This window comes from Eleutherodactylus coqui, chromosome 3, assembly GCF_035609145.1.
Source record: "Eleutherodactylus coqui strain aEleCoq1 chromosome 3, aEleCoq1.hap1, whole genome shotgun sequence".
Classification (NCBI taxonomy): domain Eukaryota; kingdom Metazoa; phylum Chordata; class Amphibia; order Anura; family Eleutherodactylidae; genus Eleutherodactylus; species Eleutherodactylus coqui.
In genome coordinates this window covers 32,805,159-32,827,848 of record NC_089839.1, presented here as the reverse complement: position 1 = coordinate 32,827,848, position 22,690 = coordinate 32,805,159, and the positions used below count along the sequence as shown (strand labels likewise).

Genomic DNA, 22,690 nt, shown 5'->3' with positions numbered 1-22,690 from the left:
TTGTCCATGCCTCTTTGCTGGCCAACAATGGTCATGTTTTTATTCATTGGAATATGTACTATCATATATCTACAATAATCCAGCTGTATGATGAAGAGATCTGTGAACCTCGAAATGCGTTACCTGATGGTTCTTAATAAAGTATACATTATGTTGCTAAAGGTATTGGGACCCACCAATTTTGTGCTGTCAGGCAAAGGTGATATACAATGTGGGGATGTTTCTGCTGGATGGAACTAGGGCCATTGGTTATAGTGAAGCCCACCATCAACACCAATGGGGACAGAGCCATTCCGGACAATATGGCATCGCCTATCCTGTGGCAATACTTTAGTACAGCTCCGTGTTTCTACCAATATGACCGAGCCCCATGTCATACGACACGCAGTGTTGGGGCTTGATTTGAGGAGAACGTCTGCAAACTTCATTGGCCAACCCAAAGTCCGGATCTCGATCCCATTGAGCATCGTTGAGACAAACTACAACGTTGTATCCATGCACGCCCCAACACGTCCATCAGGCCCCGCATCCTTCTCTGAAGCTCTCCTCGATAAATGGAGGAAAATCCCTCCACACACCTATGAGAATTTGGTGGAAAGCAGCCGAGGAGGGTTACTGCGGTCATTGAGGCCAAACTGTCACCTATGCATTTTAGGTCAACTTTCACTTTTGTCTAATGTGCGCTTACACAGAGAACATCCCCATATTCGTAGGATTGGCTGAGCCATTTGTAAACTTTCATTCTTTTTGCCACAAATCAGATGTAAATATGTCGTAAATGGAGTACGCAGTTATTCCGGCGCAAATAACGCCACAAATGGCACAAAAGGCTTAATAAATCATAAATCGGCTACATAGTTTAGTTGATCTACAGTAATAACTTCACTCTCTTTGAAGCAACCGCCTGCCAACAGGATCTACCACCTCTTACCCTGGGACAGTGGACTGAGCACCGCATCCTCTTCTTTATGCTGATTGGTGGGGTGTACTGAAGGTCGTACTTACACCGATCCCACAGTAATGGCTTATACTACGGTTTGGCCATCATACTAATTTTTCCCCCAAAAAAAACTTAAAGGGGATGTCCATGGCTTGAAAAAAATGATTGTATTTTTCCAAACACAGCCCCACCCTTGTCCATATGGTGTTTGTGTGCTATTGCAACTCAACGCCATTGATCTGCAATACCAGACACAACCCATAGACAACGGTGGCGCTGTGTTGGGAAGAAAGCAGCCATGTTTTTCTAACCCTGGGCATCCGCTTTAAGTGAATGGACTTCAAGCTTTTATGCTGAAGAACAAAACTTCTTGTAAATGGATATAACCAAACACTTTGAGCCGCCCGCCGCTTGTTTATATTGTCTGCTTGGCAGGAGATAGTTGAAAGCTTTTAGTAAATTATATGTTCTTTGAGTATTATTTGTTGCATTCGTCCTACCAACGAAATGTCGTGTGGAAGTAAACTGTCCTCGTACGGGGTGCCTGATGTTACTGAACTGCAAACCAAAGGGCAATATGATATGTAAACCGATTGTGAGAAGACCTCCGCAGCGCTCTGCTCAATAGAAATGTTTTAGGGTTATGTGTCACATAAAAGGTTGGGATATAAGATGGGAATGCTTGGTCTGGGAAGAATGTGTGTAAGGGGGTAAGTAACTGGTCAGTGATGGAAAGCAGAGGGGGGTTATAAATGGTACAAACTGTAATTGTGTCACCGTTGCTAGTGGTGTACCACAGGGGCAGTACTGGAGGGGTCAACATTACTAGTTGGCTACCACAGGGGCAGTACTGGAGGGGTCAACTTTACTAGTTGGCTACCACAGGGGCAGTACTGGAGGGGTCAACATTACTAGTTGGCTACCACAGGGGCAGTACTGGAGGGGTCAATATTACTAGTTGGCTACCACAGGGGCAGTATTGGAGGGATCACAGTTACTAGTTAACGGCTGAGGGGCGACCTAATAACAAGTGTAAATATTTTAGGGGACAATACAGAGATCTCTCCCATCTTCTATTTATACCCAGGATTGTAACATGCGGCGCCCTCTACATCTAGAGGAAAGAAGGTTTCTACACCGACATAAAAGGGGGTTCTTTACAGTAAGAGCAGTGAGACTATGGAGCTCTCTGCCTGAGGACTCGGTGATGGAGAATTCGATAAGAGGTGCTTGGATGCCTTTCTTGAGCGACACAATATTACATTATATATCACTGATTACTACAGAACGGTCGGTGATCCGGGGATTATTCTGATTGCCAGATTGGAGTCGGGAAGGAAAGTTTTAGTTTTTTTCCCCATGTGACGTAAATTTGCTTGTACTGCATTTGGTTTTTTGCCTTCCTCAACATTGGAGGCTGATCTAGATGGATGTGTGTCATTTTTCCAGTTTCACATACTGTATTACTAATGTCGTTCACCTTCCGTTCTTATGTTACGGCTGATCAGTATATACATTATTTCTAACCTACAGTAGAAGGATGTAGAGCACGTTTGCCAAGTGCTGGAGCCATTCTGAAGATGTAATGTGACCGCTAAGAAGAATGCAGGGAACAGGGCGACGCATGTAACATGAATAGGACGCTGTATTTGAAATCGAGATTGAGGGGGTCACACATTTTGGACGCTATTTGGTTTTTTTAAAGAGACTCTGTCACCTACTGTAAGCTAAGCTTTTGGGCTGAAAGTCGGTGACCCGCTGATCCACCCATTTCAGCACTCACACCGGGGAAGGTAAGTATAACACTTACATCCATGGGTCACCTATTGTCAGCCCATGAGCTTAGCTTATAGGGCGGAAAGTAGGTGACAGATTCCCTTTAACTTGGAAAACCATACTTTTTCAGAATTTTTCTTGCTACTTATTGCTTAATTGATGCATATAAAGCCCTTGAATGGCTGTGGATGCAGCTGCTCAGGATTGGTTATCACTAGAGATGAGCGAGTATACTCGCTAAGGCACATTACTCGAGCGAGTAGTGCCTTAGCCGAGTATCTCCCCGCTCGTCTCTAAAGATTCGGGGTCCGGTGCCGGTGACAGGTGAGTTGCGAATCTTTAGAGACGAGCGGGGAGATACTCGGCTAAGGCACTACTCGCTCGAGTAATGTGCCTTAGCGAGTATACTCGCTCATCTCTAGTTATCACATGTAATTTGCTTTTCACTGATGGCCGTGGAATTACGTTTTCAGGGCATTTTTTCAATCAAATGATCTTATTTACTTTTGGCTTCTTTATTTGCAGCCCCCTGAAGACGATGTGAAGCCTGTGCAGAGGAAACGTGTTCTTCCAGACTGGATGTTGCAGGGAGATCTTTCTGTTCAGGCTCTTCCACCCCCTGTTGTTACAGCAGGTAGGTTTAGATTAGTTTTTGGATTTGTTGTGATCTTAAGGAGGACCTGTCATCTCCTTGTGACACTGGGCGGTCCCCGCTGCTCTATGTCAGCCAAGACTGACGTCATCCATTGACAGCGAGTGGTGGGAACCGCCAACGTGATGCATGCACAGCGCCGGGAGCTGAATTCTAGAAGAGCCGTTAGAGGGTAACTAGAGTGAGTCAGTGGGGCCCCACTTGCAAAGCTGCCCTGCTGACATGAGGATGTGACAGCTCCTCCTTTTAAAGGCGTTGTAGCCGAATGGGCTTTTTTTAAAAAAAAAACTGATTCATAAAAGTCTAATTAGTGGAGGTCTCCCCACAGAGACCCCCACCGATCCGGAGAACTGGGTCCCATGTCTCCCCCTCTCTTTTCGCTGCTCACACCCGCAGTGAGGAAGAGATTGAATGGAGCAGCGGTCACACATGCGCACCCATCACTCCATTTGTTTCAGTGGAGCTACCAGTACTTGGCTCGCATCTCCGACAGTCACATTGAAAATGAATGGAGCGGCAACACGCATGATCAACACAACACTCCATTCAGTCTCCTCCTAATTGGGAGTGGGGAGGGGGTAAGTTAGTAAGCCATCCCTCCCAGTGAAGGGAAAGGGGACACTGGACCCCTAGTTCTTGGGATCGGTGGAGGTCTCAGCTGTGCCAGGCCCACCGATCCCACTTTCATTAACTTTCCTATGGAATGGTGATAAAAGCCTATTCCAGTACAACTCCTTTAACTGACCAACAGCAGACCGTTCATCTGAAGTTATCCAGTCTTTGTTGTTGATCAGCGCATATAATTCTGGACATTTGCCATGCATGTTGGGTACCCCTTATAGTGAGCCGGTATTTGTGCTCTGTGTTTTCTGCAATACTTTGGAATATTTGAATTCAGTGTAATATACAGCAGACACCCCGACATCACAACCACTTCTACTTCTTGAACATCTTATTCCAAGGCCATGTAAATTAAAGATGAGATCCGGTCATTGAGTTCCTTATTTCTCCGTGGCCGCAGTCAGCAATAATTTGCATAGATCAGCAGTTTGGCACTAATCCTTATTAAAACTAATGCTGGAAAAAACTGGCAGAAAACCTGCTGCAGTTTGTAAGAGAACTGCAGGCTGGGTGAACATTCTTGTTTCCCGAACAGAGAGAATTTAAAAAAAAAAAACATTTTAATGTACTGTAGTTATGGCTCAATTTTTTTTTTCTCCCAATTTTTTAAAATTTTGGTAAACAATCTAAGGCTTTTTTTCCATTTGCATCAGCGGCTCCATTCGGAACCTCCTGCGCATATTCAGCACAAATTCCTGGACTAAACGGAGAACCATGCTGCGCTACTAGTGGGGAAAATGCTGGACGACATAGCGGAAACGCATAAGACCTAATTGTAGTCAGTGGAGTCAGTTGGGCACCGTTCCTGCCAGAAGGCCGTGCAGTATACAAGCATAGCACTGATTGGCTGAAGTTTGGCCAATCGGTGCTACGTTCGATTTCCCAACTCGTCCTGTTCACCCAGTCTCCTCCATAGTCTGTACCCTGTCTTCCCACGACTTTGCCCTGCCCATGTAGATTTCACATTAATTTGATTAACTGCCCGGCTCCAGCAGTAGTGGCCACGTCCGGCAGAGAATTTATGGCTGGGCTCCTATACAACACGACAAAACTGTAAACCGCTTTTCAACGAGGAATCGGGAAAATGCCATTGTCCACATGGGCAAAGTTGCTAAAGACTAATTCACAGAAGACTTGGAGATACTTGATGCCAAGGGAGGCCGACTACTAGGGATTTGGCCAACTTTTTAGTATTTGACATGCTTGTCCATGGATAAGACTCTGCCCTTATGAACTTGTGTCTTTACTTCTCCCCTGTGGACCTTTCTGTAAAAACAGACCTTCCCTCTTCCCTACTGTCACGGGTCCTGAGATCCGCTCTTTGGCACCAGATTTAATGGTACAACTATTATTAGTATTTAATTTTTTTTAGAAATGTAACTACAAGTCCAGAACCCTTCGTAACAAACCGACTTTAAGTCTGGATCACCGCAAACCTCAATTTCACATCAACGGAGCGCGAGTATTGGCAGGAACACTGACAGATTTTAGATAAATATTGCAATTTAGCTAATGTTAAATACTCCAGGGATCCGTGGAGAACTCTGTGTAACTAGCGGTGGACTAAGGTAATCATTCACAGCTGACTTTACTATGTCTGGGACCGTAGAAGGACTTTCTGCATTCCAAATAGTAACATTAATACCCTCGAATTAGCGGGAGATGAAAATCTACAAGTTATTGTGTAGAACGAGAAAGTGATGTTATTACTCCATTGTTACTACTTAGCCCTGATTGTCACTGTGGGGGTATCTATTTCGTTATCATTTGGCTTCAACTTGTCAGAGATGGAAATATTCCTATTTAGAAAGGGATTGTACTGACTTCTAATACATGCTGAGACACAGCCGAGGACCCAGAGGAGAAGCGGTTTTTAACCGCTTCTGCCTTCTCCTTTCTAGGCTACATAGCTCTCAATGAGCGCTGTGTACTGAAGAGAGAAAGCGGAAGTGTTACTTCTGCTGTTCGACTTGACGATCACGGGACCACTGGGTGCCCCCTGGCACTGCAGAGCTGCAGGGTCCTAGCAGACCCAGATCTGCCCCTATGGATTATCCAGTTACAGTGGAAAAGTGTGAAATAAAATAAAATACAATGGGAATGACCCTCAGAGGTCTTATATGGCATCATGGGGACATAGATGGTAAAAAAAATAGTTACAAGAATAACATAAAATATATACATAAAGAAGAAAATGACGCACCGCTGAATGCCAACCAGAACCGTCACCATATGCGTCCTATAATCCAAAACTATGAAAATTTATATATCAAATCAATTCTTCCTGCACACTTGCGGAAACAAATTGCTGTTCCCACAAGCGCAGGAAAAATCGCAGCATGCTCAATTTATTAAAACTAATGCAGCATAATACAGGAAAATCCAGGCAGAAAACCTGCTGCAGTTTGTAAGAGAACTGCAGGTCGGGTGAACTACTTTTTTTTTTTTTTCCAGAACAGGAAGAATGTAAAAACTTTATTATGTATTTATGGCTGGGTGGTTTTGCCTAATAATAAAATCTCCAATTTTTTCCCCCCCTCAACTGTTTCGGTAGACCATCTAAGGCAGCAGACATCCCTGTTCCGGGTTCATGCTGCCTGTGGTTAGGGCAGCATGAACCTGATGACCTAGTCCAACAATAAGCAGTTTACAGGGTCTTCCACTCCCTCGGGGGAAATTAGTAATTGCACATTTTTCATTTGAAGATGTCAATCAAAGGTAATTGATGTGTAATTGAGTCGCTGACCGGTCCGAAGCACTAAAACTCATCAAATATTCATCTTTATTGGACGATGGTAAAACCTCACAGTAGTTAGCGAAAGTAAGAGCCGACTCTTGTTAACCGCTTTGTGGTTGTACTATTGTGCAATAAGGATGAATATTCGATGGGTTTTGTTGATATTTGATCCGCTTTGTTGCAGATTTTCTGTTCTGCACGAAGATCCTTAAAATGACCGCGCAGTAATTGTTGTGGACCCGCAGTATCGGCCAGAAGTCTGGACACGCCTCATTCCATACTTTTTCTTGTTTGTTTTCTACATTGTAGATACCTAATGAAGACAAGAAAACTAGGAAGGAACCTAAAGGGAAAGTAGAAAGCGTTAGGCTACTTTTCGGCTGGGCTCACACGAACAAGTCGGATTCCGCATGTGCTTGGGTTTCCGTGGAATCCGACTGAGTGCAGCCGTCAATCCTGCGTGCCTGCTTGAACTGTATTGCGGATGACCGCGGCGGCTATCTGTTGGTCATGCGCTGTACAGTCCCCCCCAGTGTTTGTGTTTCCTGTGTTGTCGCTAAGCAATTTGAAATTCGTATCCACAAGGAAAAATGTAAAGTTCATGCCTGCGTTTTGCCGCGGATGCTCCGGCAGACAGTGATCGCAGATTCCCCAATTAAAATTCTTCCGTGTGAGATTCCCCTTTGCGCTCAGCTCAGGGTTACCGCCTCTCTACTCCGTTTTTGGAGGAAACTGAAATAAAATAGAAAAAAAAAGCATTGGCTACCTTCCCCATTAATACTGCTGATCCGGTCCCGAAGGCTCCTGCATCCGTCAGATCGCTGGGCTCGGGGGTGATGTGCGCGTTTTTAGTTTTGCCGTCGATGTAGTTGTCTCAGGGCTTGGTGTTTGCGGGACAGTTGTGTTTTTCATTGGGGCTATTTAATATACTACATAATGGACTTACATTTTTTTCAACATTTCTAAGTAGAGTGAAATTGAGAAAAAAAAAATGGCCATCTTCGGGGGCGGGGCTTGTTTTTACAGTGCGCACCCTATGGGAAAAATGACATCATGACTGTGTTCTGTGGGTCAGTACAGCTACTTTTAACAGATAAAATAATTTTTTTTTTTAAATCTGTCCCTCCCTATCTTTTTGTTTTTTCCATTGATGGGGTGGTGTGTCGGCTTGTCTCTTTTTTTTCTATGTTTTGCAGGATGAACTGTGTTTTTCTTTTTGGTACTATTTTGCGGTACTTGTGACTTTTTGATTGGTTTTCCTAAAAAAAAAAATTTCTTTAACAAAAAAGCAAAGTTTTGGTATTAGTTTGATAGACTGGACTCTCAGCAATACCAAATATGTGTTTTTTTTAAAATTATAAATACGGTAAAAAGGGAGCAGGATTAAACTTTTTTAATATCCTTTTATTTCTTACAATAATGGAAAACCTTTTTTTCCTACCTTTTTTAGTTCCTATAGGGCACTTGACTTTGGTACTGGTACTCACCGTGTTTGGAGTGGTTTTAGCTCCCAATCCTGCACCATGCAAACCATGCCGCCAGAGGACGTACATGTTTGCCCTGTAGGGTTAAGGGGTTAACCCTTTCCAATCCACTGTCTGACGTCTAAAGACATTCTGATTGAAGGCTGTACAGCTCCGGTGTTGGAAGACGTCCGGCAGGGTATTCTTTCTGTATATTACTGGCCACTCTGTTGTCGAGGGGGCCTCTCCAGCATGTCACATACCACAGTACTGGCTCTAGGCAGCAGATGGCGCCATTGTATAATGGCAGAAAGAGAAAGCCCCCTAGGAAACCCTGAATCCAAAATTGGATTGCAAAGGGTTAAAAGCCACGACTAGGGAAAAGAATCTCCTTTTTCTCTAGTAACAATGCCACAACTGCCTTTGGGCTTTGTTTAATTGTGCAGTTCAACCCCATTCGCTTAAATGGTGATATGCTGTAATACCAGACACTACCCATAAACATGAGGGGCGCTGTTTCCGAGGGAAACCCAATGATTTTATCTAATTTTGAGCAACCATTTAAAACTGACTACAGGGGAGAGTTATAAAGACTAGTACGAACAAACAGGGGAGGTGTTGTCCTAGATTCCCGCGGTCCTTGTTCAGTAGGGGTGCCCTGCGCTGTGGCTCTATAACTTCTCGTTTTATTTGCATTGGTTTTATAGTGAATATTCTAGCCATCATTCTAGCAATGCTAACTGTGATAATTCCACATGCATGAGACGAACAGCGGATCACCGTTCTGATGTGGGGGGTAGGGATCAGCTTGCCAGGATTTGGATGGCGGTGTACCTCGGGAAAATGTTGTTTGCACTGGAAATGAAATAATTAGAGTTTGAGGATGCTAATGCACATTGTGTATGCGTGACGCACTCCCCGGCAGCATACAGCTTTTCTTAATTTCATTCTTGGACAGAGGGTGCTTGCATGATCCTCAGATGATTTCGTTGTTGTATTAGCAATTACTGAGGAATGCATTATTACGTGTAGAAACACCGAAAATTGCAGAAAAAGCCTGTCTAGTTCATTTATTCTGTCCTTATATTAGTTCCTCTTAAAGGGGTTGTCCCGCGGCAGCAAGTGGGTCTATACACTTCTGTATGGCCATATTAATGCACTTTGTAATGTACATCGTGCATTAATTATGAGCCATACAGAAGTTATAAGAAGTTTTTCACTTACCTGCTCCGTTGCTAGCGTCCTCGTTTCCATGGAGCCCGTCTAATTTTCGGCGTCTAATGGCCAAATTAGACGCGCTTGCGCAGTCCGGGTCTTCTTCTTTTCTCAATGGGGCCGCTCATGCAGGATGCCGGCTTCGTGTAGCTCCGCCCCGTCACGTGCCGATTCCAGCCAATCAGGAGGCTGGAATCGGCAATGGACCGCACAGAAGCCCTGCGGTCCACCGAGGGAGAAGATCCCGGCGGCCATCTTCAGCAGGTAAGTAAGAAGTCACCGGAGCGCAGGGATTCAGGTAAGCGCTGTGCGGTTTTTATTTTTAACCCCTGTATCGGGGTTGTCTCGCGCCGAGCGGGGGGGGGGGGGGGGGTGTTGAAAAAAAAAACCCCGTTTCGGCGCGGGACAACCCCTTTAAGACATCATAGAATGGTAGAGTTGGAAGAGATCTTCAGGGTCATCGGGTCCAACCCCCTGCTCAGTGCAGGATCACTAAATCATCCCAGACAGATGTCTGTCCAGTTTTTGTTTGAAGACTTCCATTGAAGGAGAACTCACGTAGCAGGAAGGGGCGAGGAGGAAAGGCTCTTAGGTAGAGATGAGCGAGCACGCTCGGTAAAGGCAGTTACTTGAGTGAACATCACTCTTCTCGAGTAACTGCATACTCGTCCGAGCAAATGCGGGTGACGGCGGTGGGGAGAGTGATCTCTCTCACCCCCGCCCTCCCCGCATTTGCTCGGATGAATATGCAGTTACTTGAGAAGAGTGATGTTCACTCAAGTAACTGCCTTTACCGAGCATGCTCGCTCATCTCTACTCTTAGATTGTGGAGTGACTGGTACCCAACTTTCCAAGACACCAAAAAAGAGACCATGAGCCACAGCCACAACTCTACAGCAATCCGCCTGGCCCTGCACTGTAAACCAATTTGTCCCTCACTGGACAAGAGGAGAGAGAGGAAGGGACGATACCTATCGATTCCGCCTCTGGTCCTCAAACACCCTGCGGTATTGCAAGCTGGCAGTCGTTAGAATACAGGCTGAGTTGTATCCAGCTTTCCCAGACTTCTGCACGCATGCAAAGCAAAAGCTCAAATCAACCACCTGATCCGTTCTAACGCACTCCAGAGCTCTACAATACGCATACAGCTGCCACCACCAATTTTGTAATGGTAAATTGGAACCCGATTTATGACGTATGAATATAATCTTCGGAGAATATGGTTTCTTGTAACACGGACGAGGCTCACTAATTAATTGAACATTTAATTCTCAAAGAAAAGAGCAGTGCTTATTTACAGAAAAATACAAAAATGATGTTACAAGATAATCGGCAAGAGACTTACATATGATACCCCAGACAGTACAATAACAGGGATTAACTCTTTCCAATCCAATTTGTATCCTGGTTTTCCTAGGGGACTCACTCTTTTTCTGCTGTTATACAATGGTGCTGTCTGCTGGCTAAAGGCAGTACTGCATGAGGTGACACGTTGGATAGGCTTCGACAGCAGAGAGGCTGGTGATATACAGTAAGAGAACCCAGACGGACGTTTTCCAAAATCGGAGCTGTACAGCCTTAAATCATAATGTCTTCAGACGTCAGACAGTGGATTGGAAAGGGTTAAAGTAAGAGTGTTACCATTCTTTGGCGTGGAGTCACGCCAGAACTGCGGACCAGACCTCACATATAGTGACCTCCAAGGGACTGACCCTGAGCACGCGTCCGTGTGCGATTTTTAAACTTACTAGGGTAACTCACATTTAGTCCCTTCATCCCCCGTGGAGGCTGGCTTACCTTGGAACACATAATCCTTGAAATACATATTTCCTTCATAACTCCGTGTGGGTGTGACCCACCATGAAAATATGACTAGGAGGTTTCCTCCCATGATTGTACGTGCGTTTTGAGCCCACCCATGAGTAGTTTCGGACGTATCTGGTCCGAAACACACAATTCTCGGTTCCTGAGCATCGTGCCAATGTGGGAGTCCCTGCATCTTATTCTCAGTGATGCATAGAACTGGAGGAGCGGATAGGAGGTTAATGGCTGCAAGATTCATACCCATAAACAGCTGTGCATAAACATGGCGCAGACACCTTTCATATCTGGATTTTTTGAAAACTCGCTTCACACCCGGTAACCCCTTTAAGAGTGACGACTCTGTGCGATGGAACAAGAAGGGGGCAAGAGTAAAGCTGACTGATTCATACACAAACCGACATACAACAGCCAGAATGTCAGGAAAAGACAGAAGAACTCTTCAAGTTTTTATTGCACCTTACAGATGTTCGACATGCCAGATGGCAAGTCTGTAGCTCAACCCCACTGCAGAGAATATGCAGCATTTTCGGTCGTCTGGTGTCACCTAACCGTAGGTTTGTCCTATATTTTCCAGGATGACATTTTTTTTTAATGCTTTTTTTGCTGCTGTAGTAGAATATTTATAATTTTTTTCTAATATTCTTTCTTCATAGTTTGGTAGAAACATACGGACAGGAGATAAGCGTGCTTTCATCTTCCCATCTATTGATTGGTTCTTCCATAAACACATTTTTCTGCTGTCTCTTCCTTCCCTTTGTGTGTGTAATAAATGATGGAACATGTTATAACGCGGTTCAGCAGTTCTCTGCTAAATGAAAGGCTCTTCATCATTGTAGCCATTTGTTCAGAATGATGCAGGACTGAAGTCATGTTCTTTGTTGTGTTTATTTGTATCTTTTGATCTTCTGTAGTAAGGTTTCACTTCTGTGTTGGGATTTCCAGTCGGACGTTCCGTCGCAGTTTCGGCACACAATATTGGAGGAAAAGTGGTGCACGCAGTGCTTTTTCTTCTGGTTAGAAGCCGGGCAGCTGAGCGGTAAGCGAACGGACCCCATCATAGTCAGTGGGGTCCATTCGGCTCTGTTCGGTTCTGTCATAAGACGGAGCCATTCAGTGATGGGGATTCCCCTCTCCTGCTCCTCAACGGAGCAGAAAAGCAGAACACCCGTCACAAGCGTAAAACCACCCGTAGGCAGGGGATATAGAGGGGTGTTGTATTACAGGGATATATAGAGGGGTGTTGTATTACGGTTGCTCCATGTATTGTATAGGATATCTAAGTAATATTGATTCTTGTACTGTAGTTTCTGTATTATGGGTAGGACTGCTATACTGTTTAGATCTGATTTTACACGTTGAGGGACATTGTGAAGCAGCGCCCTAAACAGAACAGTGAGTTCTGTACCGACTTCAGCTTCAAAATAAAGAATATAAAATAATAATCTATATATATATAAAATTGAATGTATGTCTGTATGCGTGCGTGTCTGTCTGTCTGTTTGTTTGTCCTTTATGCGCTACTACACCATTCATCCGATCGCCATGAAACTTTGGGAAGTTAAGTACACTCCTGGGAAGATTATAGGCATAGTACAACTATCCTACGATAAATGGCGCGCGCGCGAGCGTCGTCGAAAGTTGCCCCACCCCCCACGTAGATCGTTTGATTTCCATCACTGGATGTCTGACAGTTAAAGCTGCATTGTGATGTCATTAAGGCTCTATTATGACACGTACAGAGCCACGTAGATCGTTCGATTTCCATCATTGCCACTAATTCTCTCACTTCCCGATGTTGTAGAAACATGAAATTTGGCATGAGCATTGATTATGTCATAAATAGGAAAAGCTAATGGGTCCCGACTCGATTATTCAATTGTAAGCGCCAAAGAATTAGCGTCCAAATTTTACGTACGGAATCTAATTTTCTCGCTTCCCAATGTCATAGAAACTTGAAATTTGGCACGAGCATTGATTGTCATAATTAGGAAAAGGTAATGGGTCCCAACTCGATTATTCAATTCTAAGCGCCAAAGAATTAGCGTCCAAATTTTACGTACGGAATCTAATTTTATCGCTTCCCAATGTCATAGAACTTGAAATTTGGCACGAGCATTGATTATGTCATAAATAGGAAAAGCTAATGGGTCCCAACTCAATTATTCAATTCTATGCGCCAAAGAATTAGCGTCCAAATTTTACGTACGGAATGTAATTTTCTCACATAGAAACATTAAATTTGGCACGGGCATTGAATATGTCATAAATAGGAAAAGTTAATGGGTCCCAACTCGATTATTCGATTCTATGTGCAAAAGAATTAGCGTCCAAATTTTACGTACGAAATCTAATTCTCTCACTTCCCAATGTCATAGAAACATGAAATTTGGCACGGGCATTAATTATGCCATAAATAGGAAAAGTTAATGGGTCCCAAGTCGATTATTCAATTCTAAGCGCAAAACAATTAGCGTCCAAATTTTACGTATGGAATCTAACTCTCTCACTTCCTGATGTCTATATATATAAATGAATGAATGTCTGTCTGTCTGTCCTTTATGCATTACTACACCATTCATCCAATTGCCATGAGACTTTGGGAAGTTGCTGAGTACACTCCTGGGAAGGTTACTGGCATAGTACAACTATCCTACGATAGGTGGCGCGCGTGTGAGCATCGTCGACCGTTATGCCCCCCAAACAAAGATCGTTTGATTTCCATCTCAAGCACGAAAGCAAAAGGCATTACGAGCAACGGGATGAGTGTTCAACCAGAAAATGATGCATCCGCCGAACGTATCGCAAGACAATTGCTGGATATTGAGAATGCTGAGGTAAAATGAAAGCTGTGCTGTGATTGGTTGCTATTTCTTATACTGCTGAGGTAACATGAAAGCTGTGCTGTGATTGGTGGCTACTTCTTATACTACTGAGGTTGCATGAAAACTGTGCTGCGATTCGTTGTTATATATTATACCACTGAGGTAACATGAAAGCTGCGCTGTGATTGGTTGCTATATATAATACCGCAGAGGTAACATGAAAGCTGCACTGTGATTGGTTGCTATTTTTTATATTGCTGGGGCAGAATAAAAGTTGCGCTGTGATTGGTTGTTATTTCTCTTACTGCTGAGGTAACATGAAAGCTGCGCTGTGATTGGTTGTTATATTTTATACTGCTAAGGTAACATGAAAGCTGCGCTGTGATTGGTTGTTATATATTATACCACTGAGGTAACATGAAAGCTGCGCTGTGATTGGTTGTTATCTAGATATATAAAAACGAATGAATGTATGTCTGTCTGTCTTCGCAGCAACGCGCGACAGGTAAGCTAGTATAGAATATATTAAGGGGGTTGTCCAGTTGTAAGCTATCTATCACCTACCTCAGGACAGGTCAACAATAGCAGATTGGTGGAGGTTGATCTCCTGGGATTCCTGTAGATCAGCTGTTCACAGAGCCACTTCGCTCATGTACTGAGCTGATTTCTATAAGTGGCTGCTTGGTGTATACTCCTGCACAGAGTAGAAATAAAGTGCCAGACCATTCTGGTATATGTAGTGCACCATGCAGACCAGCAACCTATTAATGACGCCATAATAGTTAGGCGGGCTGCACTGCACTTCAACGTGAACCACATTGGTACTGTCATCCAAAAGCCGCACTGCATGTGAATAATATATAATAAATGCGAGGTATTACTTGGATTTTGGCCAAAATACTTGAGCTCACAAGCCAATCGTCAAGGCTCCTCGCGTTTTGTGAGTCCCTACACTAAATATAAAAGTATCACAGCAGGAGAAAATTAAAAACAAGCATTCACTGAAAACGGCCATATACTTACTAACGCAGGAGGGCAAACGTGCAGCACCTCAACATGCATGCAGCCATACTGCCAAATGAGGGAGCCAACTCACAGGTTTAAGTTGGCTCTCTCATTTGGCAGTTTTGGCTGCCTGCATGCTAAGGTGGTGCACATGTTTGCCCTCCTGTGTTAGTAAGTATATGGCCGTTTTCAGTGAATGTCACATTAATTTCAATGTACAGATCTGCTCAGTGCACCAGCACAGCGAACAGATAGCCCATCAATAGATTACAAATCAATAACTCCTTTTGGCCCAGGCTCACATGAACATGATGAATTCCGCATGCTGGAGGCCTGCAGCAGATTACAGCTGTGAGCCCGGACAGTGACCCTGCGTACCTGATGTATCTGTATTGCACATGACTGTGGCGGCTTGCAAGCGGCCATGCACGGTACAGATTTATTTTTTTCTTTGCTTGTATTTCCTGCACTTTCACATAGCAATTTCCTTATGGATTTGGCGGTCTGATGCCTGCATTGACTTCAATGGAGTCCGTCCGTGGCAAAATAGAGCATGAATACGCAATTGGTATCTGCGAGTGTGAAGGAACAACCCAAAATGCATGCCTTTAAATGCCTGTGTTTTGCTGCGGAGTGTCTGCGCTGATGACGATCGTGGATTTTGCAGTTAGGATCCGTTCCTATGAGACCCCCCCTTAGGCCTATTGATTATATGAGCCATTCATTGAAGGGTTCTGGAAATCAATGCTCACATCTTAATAGTTTTTATGTTCTGGAAATCCTTAATTAGTCCCTGCAGTGAAAAAATAATGCACTTATGTTTTTTTGCATAGCACTTTTATTTACAATGCATTTAGAAAGCTTCATACTCGCATTGTCTCAAATCCTCCACTGAGATTTGGGCTGAGGGGCATTCCCAGCACTGATCAGTACAAGCTCAGCTCCCCCTCTCCTCTGTAAGTGGCTGTGTAGCGACTCAATGAATGCTATCTCTCTGTTTACTAGCTGGGGGTAGATTGGTGGTGGAGGAGCAGATAAGCACAGTGTAGTTGATTTGCATTGTGGAATTCGTGGTCGGCGTCCACATCAAGGATCCGCAGCAAATACCGTTCTGAACATGCTATGCAAAAACGATTTTTCCTACACACTCGCGGAAACAAATTGCGATTTCGGCGAGCCGAGGAAAAAAAAAATCACAACATGTTCTATTTTTGTGCTGATTCCGCACAGACGGCTTCCATAGAAGTCAATGGAAACTGTCTGACCCTAGGATCATCCGCAATTGACATTGCGGATAGGTCGCGGGTGCCCGTATCATCGTCTAGAGACGGCATGGGAGAAGCGTAGATTCAAAAAAAGCAAAAAACCTGTACTGCGCATGTCCGACGGCGAGCGGCAGTGGCCATCTGCAATACGGATTTAAACAGGTATGTGCCATATTCCGCTGCTGTAATAAACAATGACGCGCTGCTTTCCATTGATGGAACTTGTGTGGAAGACTCTCCTGAACTTGACAATGTGCTGATTTCTTCCTGTCACTACAGAAAACCCTTCGGGGGTCATTTCTCACAAATCCCTTGCTGTGTAATCTGCCGCATCAGCAGAGCAGGCTAGGGGAGAAGCTGAGCAGCAGCCCTCAGATCCCTCCCACTAATGGATTTTGCAAATCTCTGTCCTCTAATCTGCCACGCCTTGGAAAATACTACAAGCATAGAAACCAAACAATCAGAAATTTTTAATGAAAACCAATTACAAAAAGTCTTCATTTTCAAAGAGACATTAATTTAAAGGGAAAAAAGGCGTGTAAAGGTGCACATAGCCTTTAAGTGTTAAGAATCGGAATGATGATCGTTCAGTGCAAATACATGCCCCGACTGAATGACGAAGGATAATTCATTCGCTTCTCATTCGTCGTTCACTTTCTGCATGCAGACAACTCACCAATGGATCGGCCTGTCTAAACAGGCTATCATTTACTTATGAACGACTTCCTGCTTACTATGAATGGAGAGGGTGGGCCGAAATGATCTTAAAGGGGTTGTCCCGAGGCAGCAAGTGGGGTTATACACTTCTGTATGGCCATAATAATGCACTTTGTAATATACATTGTGCATTAATTATGAGCCATACAGAAGTTATAAAAAGTTTTTTACTTACCTGCTCCGTTGTTAGCGTCCTCGTCTCCTTGGTGCCGACTAATTTTTGGCCTCCGATGGCCAAATTAGCCGCGCTTGCGCAGTCCGGGTCTTCTTGCTGTCTTCTATGGAGCCGCTCGTGCCAGAGAGCGGCTCCGTGTAGCTCCGCCCCGTCACGTGCCGATTCCAGCCAATCAGGAGGCTGGAATCGGCAGTGGACCGCACAGAAGAGCTGCGGTCCACGGAGCAAGAGGTTCCCGGCGGCCATCTTCACAGGTAAGTATAGAAGTCACCGGAGCGCGGGGATCAAGGTAAGCGCTCCGGTAAGCTGTCTGTACGTCCCTGCATCGGGGTTGTCTCGCGCCGAACGGGGGGGGGGGTTGAAAAAAAAAAAAACCCGTTTCGGCGCGGGACAACCCCTTTAAAAGCTCAGGCACAATCCCACCCACCTTCTTTTAACACCCAGACCACCATTTTAAGAAAAAAATAACAAAAAAGCATTTCAAATCCTACTGCGGCAGTATATTTCTGGTATGAGACAACTGCACGGCTCTTCTTGACATTGAATTTGAATGCTCCAGTATTATATATTTTCACATTAAAAACTTTTTACGCTTTTGCAGTTCCTTCTACTATTGCCTCACTTAGGCCTCATGTCCACGGGGAAAATCAGGCCCGCTACGGATTCTCCATGTAGAATCCGTAGCGGGTCCCTCCTGCCCCGCGGACATGAGGGCTGAAAATAGGAATAAATCAGAATTAACTTACCTCTCACACGCTCCGGATACTTCCTTCGCTGCGGCGTCATCTTCTCTCGTCGCGGCCGGATCTTCTTTCTTCGGCTCGGCGGATGTGCATGATGACGTCGGTGATGTGCCCCGCGCATGCGCCGGGCCGAAGCAAAATGATCCGGCCGCGACTGAGAGAAGATGGCGCCGCGTCGAAGAGAAGAACCGGAGCGTGTGAGTTAAATCTGATTTTTGTGTCCCGCGGATCCGGACGGCTTCCATAGGCTTCAATAGAAGCCTGCGGGAGCCGTCCCCGCGGGAGACCCGCATGAAAATGGAGCATGGTCCAGATTTTTTCATGCTCCATTTTTTTTAAAATCACTTTTATTGACGATCCGCGGGTATTTATCTACCCGCGGGTGGTCAATGCATCCCTATGGGATGCGGATCCGCGGGCAGGAGAAGAGTTAAAATCCGCTGCGGATTTTAATTCTTATTTTGCCCGTGGACATGAGCCCTTAAAGGAGAATGAAAAAGAACTGCAAAAAGTTTGGAATAAAATCACTTGCAACTGTGTGTATACAGTAATCTATATCTACTCGGCTCCAGTCAAACACTCTATGTAGTCTTCTGAGTTGTGAGATCACTCTCTTTCTTCAACTGACTTCTACTGACTACATGAGAGCACTGTGTGTAGTCTGTAACCATGGAGACACACAGGTCTGCAAATGAGCTGTATACAGTAAATCATGGGAATTTTTTTTAAAAGGAAAAAAAAAAAGCTTCACTTCTGTTTTAGTATGCATTGAAGTGGTGAAAACATCGTGTGATAGATTGTATTCTAACAAGACAGGAAATGTGAGGTTACAATGGGGATATGCCCGGACACTTCTCCATTCATTCATGTCATTGGAACTGGCTACATAACTTTGTAGCTGTGAACCCTCTCACTCCAATGACGTCGCTCTCCCGATCCCCCGTGAACGTGTCACGTCGACCGTTTCCACTACTCCCTGTCAATCAAGTCCGACATCACCCATTGGCTGCTAGCAGCAGGGACCGCCCACGTGACTCATTCACAGCTATGGAAACTGAAGGTAAGAAGAGTCTTTATGGAAGGCAAGAGAGAGTAGAGGGAAAAGAGAAACCGCATTGCAATCAGCAGAGCTGTGGATGTAAAGCTATGCGGCTGGACCCACTACCATGAGGACATGAGAAGTCCTCTTCCTAAGGCCTTAAAGGGGTTCTGTCACTAAAAAAGAAAAATGCTCTACTTATCTATTCCTCCCCCATCAGTCTACTTACCAGATCTTCACCTCCCTTATCTTCTCCTGTCTCCTGCAGTCCAGGGGGTCACTTCACCTCCAGCTACCTGATTCTTCTCCTTCCTGTGAGGTTTTGTACATTTAGGTTGGCAGTCTGCCAATGTACGTTATGTCACAGCTCACAGGCCAGCAGGGGGACTGCCTATCTTCTTCAAAGATTGCTCATGGCAGCTGTCTCTGAAATAGATTACAATTCCTTCCTAGGCAGTGAAGCTACAGCACAGGGATGTGACCTCCACTGACCCAGCAGGAAGGAGTTTATGATAAGCAGCCTTCATAACAGGCTGGGCCCAGCCTGCAGTGAGCTGACCTGGGGCACTAGAGAAGCTCAACCAGGAGAAGATGTGATAAAGAGACAGATAGGGAAGGGATAGGTACGTTTTAGATAATTTTTCTTTTAATGACAAAACCCCTTTAATCATACGGGCAAGTTTTAGATCTGAGTTCTGTCCATGTTTCTAACTGAGTAAACTTACACAGAACTCAAACATATTAAAATCACTGGGATTTTCAGACGTGCGTTTCATTTGCACTGACCAACTGCAGTGTGTCCTATTCTGGCCCGATTCACAAACAAGAATAGGATATGCCATGGCCTACTCCCTCACACTTTGAACGGCACAGAAATGGGCGTCCGTGTGCTGTCCGGCGCAAGTTGCGTCAGAGAATATGGCCTAGGTAAAAAATCAGGACTAGGCTCATTACGTTACTAATTCTTACCCCTAATTACATGTAAGGTCAAAGTGAATATATACTTGTATTATATTGTATAAAGAAATCCCCCTTGTGCTCCCTTATCAAAGTTGCTGTCCTTGAATGTATGGAGTTTCATGAAAATGTGGATTTTTCTAATCATTTTAGGGAAAAAGAAGAGGACTAGAACACAGAGGACTCAAAGAGCACCCCTCCGTAAACCAAAAGATGAAGCCGACCCTGGGATGAAACCATCAGAGGTAAGACTCTGACCCCCCGATGAATAATACAGAAGTCAGATGGCTGAAATCTTTTACATTAATTCATCAATTGACAGCCTGTCTATTTTGAGGCCATAATCATTTTTTTGCTAATTTCCCTATATGTTTTTTATAAAATACAGAGTTTGTTTTTTAAAAGATGATGATAATTCTTCCTCCCTACAGGCACAGCTGAGGGGAGCGTATGGCTTATATTTTATACATTAAAGGGAACCTTTCACCCGGTTCATGCTGACCTAACCATGGGCATCATGAAATACCAACTCACTTCCTTACTACAAAGAGCTAAGTTTTACTCTGAAGCGCCTCAACTTTTCAGAGAAAACATCGTATTTAAAAAAACAGTAAGGCATGGGGAGAAGTCTGTGAGCTAGGCGGCTCCCCTCTGGCTTCTCCCTGCTGGGCTTATCTATATGCAAATAGGGGAAAGCAGTGATGAGGCGAATTATCAGCCTCACTGAGGGATCAGGTTCTAGCTGCTGCACAGAGATGTATATGAAGAGGAGGAGCGATCTACTGCAGGTAGATAGAAGCAGGGACGCACACAGATTTTAAAAGGTTCTAGGAAGTTTTGTACTATTGTACCCATTGCTGGATTCACAGCGACACTGCTCACTACTGCTGTGTAATGTCCTCCTTGCTGCTGGTGCATGTGGGGAAGGGGGAAATAGGATCTGTAGACAGACAGCAGACTGTACAACACGCTGAGATTTCTCTCATTTCTGATTTCTGTCATCTTCTACTAGACACAATACTTTCTCCCCTGTCCTGACTTCCTTTTCCTTACTACCAATGCTGCATTGCACTGTCTCCCGTCCAATCAACAGGAAGGTAGTATGTGAATGCCCACCCCAATGCTTTCCTAAGACAATCAAGCATTTAGAGACATTCTGGCCAATGGTTAGTTAACCCACTATAATGCTTGTGTGTAATGTGCGCACGGACTTTTTTTTAGGTTTTTACACTTTTTTGCAATAAAACCCCCTTTTTTTGGAAATCTTTTTTGTTTCTCTATAGCTGCATTCAAAGTCCTGTAACTTTTTTATTTTTCTATGTACGGAGCTCTTTAAGAGCTTATTTTTTGTGAGACGAGCTGTAGTTTTTATTGGTACTATTTTGGGGAATGTACGGCTTTTTTGATCACTTTTATTGCATTTTTTGTGAGGCAAAATGCTAAAAATTAGCATTTTGCCTCTGTTTTTTAGCGGGGTTTTTTACGCTTTTTGTCGTACAAAATAAAAAGCGTGTTCAACTTTTTGTACACGTCGTTACGGACGCGTAAATACCCAATATGTGGGGTTTTCATTTTTTTTCCCTTTTTTTATGCTAATATTAGAAAAAGCATAAAAAAGGGGTTTTTTTTAATATATTTTTTTACATTTTTCTTTTTTTTACGTTTTTCTTTCCTTTTTTTTACACTATTCGAGTCCCTCTGAGGGACTTGCAGCACTATGCCTATGATCGCTGTCATAAGGCATGGCAGAGCTACTGCTCTGCCATGCCTTATCGCTTGTACAGCGATTATAGGCACAGGCAATACAGGACGCCAGTGTCTGGCGTCCTGTTGCCATGGTGACAGGCCGGGCTCTCGCGATCACATCGCGATAGCCGGCCGGAGACACAGAGGGAGCGCGATCCCTCTGTGAACTCTTTCCCTGCCGCGATCTACTTAGATCGCGGCAGGGAAGGGGTTAACAGCGGGGGGCGCATCTCCGATGCCCCCCCGCTGTTGCAGCGGGACGCCGGCTGTGACTGACAGCCGGCTCCCGCTGCGGGATATCGCGGGATCATATGTGATCCCGCGCTATCCCCAGGACGTACCGGTACGTCCTGTTGCGGGAAGTACCAGGCTCCCAGGACGTACCGGTACGTCCTGGAGCGGGAAGGGGTTAAATAGTAGCATTAAAAACACAACTCTCCCTGTAAAATGTAAGCCCTCCTGCGGATATGTCGCTGGAAAAACACAAAACGGAGGATTTCTTTGAAAGTGGGCATAAAAAATTAACATAAAAAAAGCTAGAGAGCTGCAGCAGGAAGGGGTTAAAGGAATGTCTTCTATGTATATTTGCATCTGGAAGCCTTGACATTGCGCACACATGCCGGCAGCACACATCTTCTGGTATCTCGCATTGCTCAGTCATTCTTTCACTGCGGGGATTCAATGATTTCCTTTGTATTGTGAAGCTGTTGTCACCTTCCTGAACTGGAAGAAGCGCAGACTTTGGTAATAAGTCCCTCCTCCCCCGGTCTCATACGATGGGTTATTGGTTTCCGTCATTCTGCAGGTTGCTGTAGAAATCCTTCAGCCCCTCATCATCAGGGTGCGGACGTGCTAGGAAGTATCCCGGTAAATGATGGAATGAGATGAGCTCGACTAAAATCACCAGATTTGACACTCTTTTTGCTCTAGGTATATTTTGGCTTCTTTCCATCTTTTTATACTTCACTTCAGGTAAAGGTATCTTGTTAGCGC

At 44.5% G+C, this 22,690-nt stretch overlaps 1 protein-coding gene across 1 annotated transcript in view; it reads left to right on the top strand.

Moving 5' to 3' along the window:
• Nucleotides 1–22,690, top strand: part of APLF (aprataxin and PNKP like factor) — a 172,804-nt gene that overhangs the window by 69,540 nt on the left and 80,574 nt on the right. Inside the window, exons 5-6 of the mRNA XM_066594839.1 lie at nucleotides 3,242–3,350; nucleotides 20,105–20,196. Coding sequence (XP_066450936.1) covers nucleotides 3,242–3,350; nucleotides 20,105–20,196 — 201 coding nt within the window. The remainder of the gene's footprint in view (nucleotides 1–3,241; nucleotides 3,351–20,104; nucleotides 20,197–22,690) is intronic.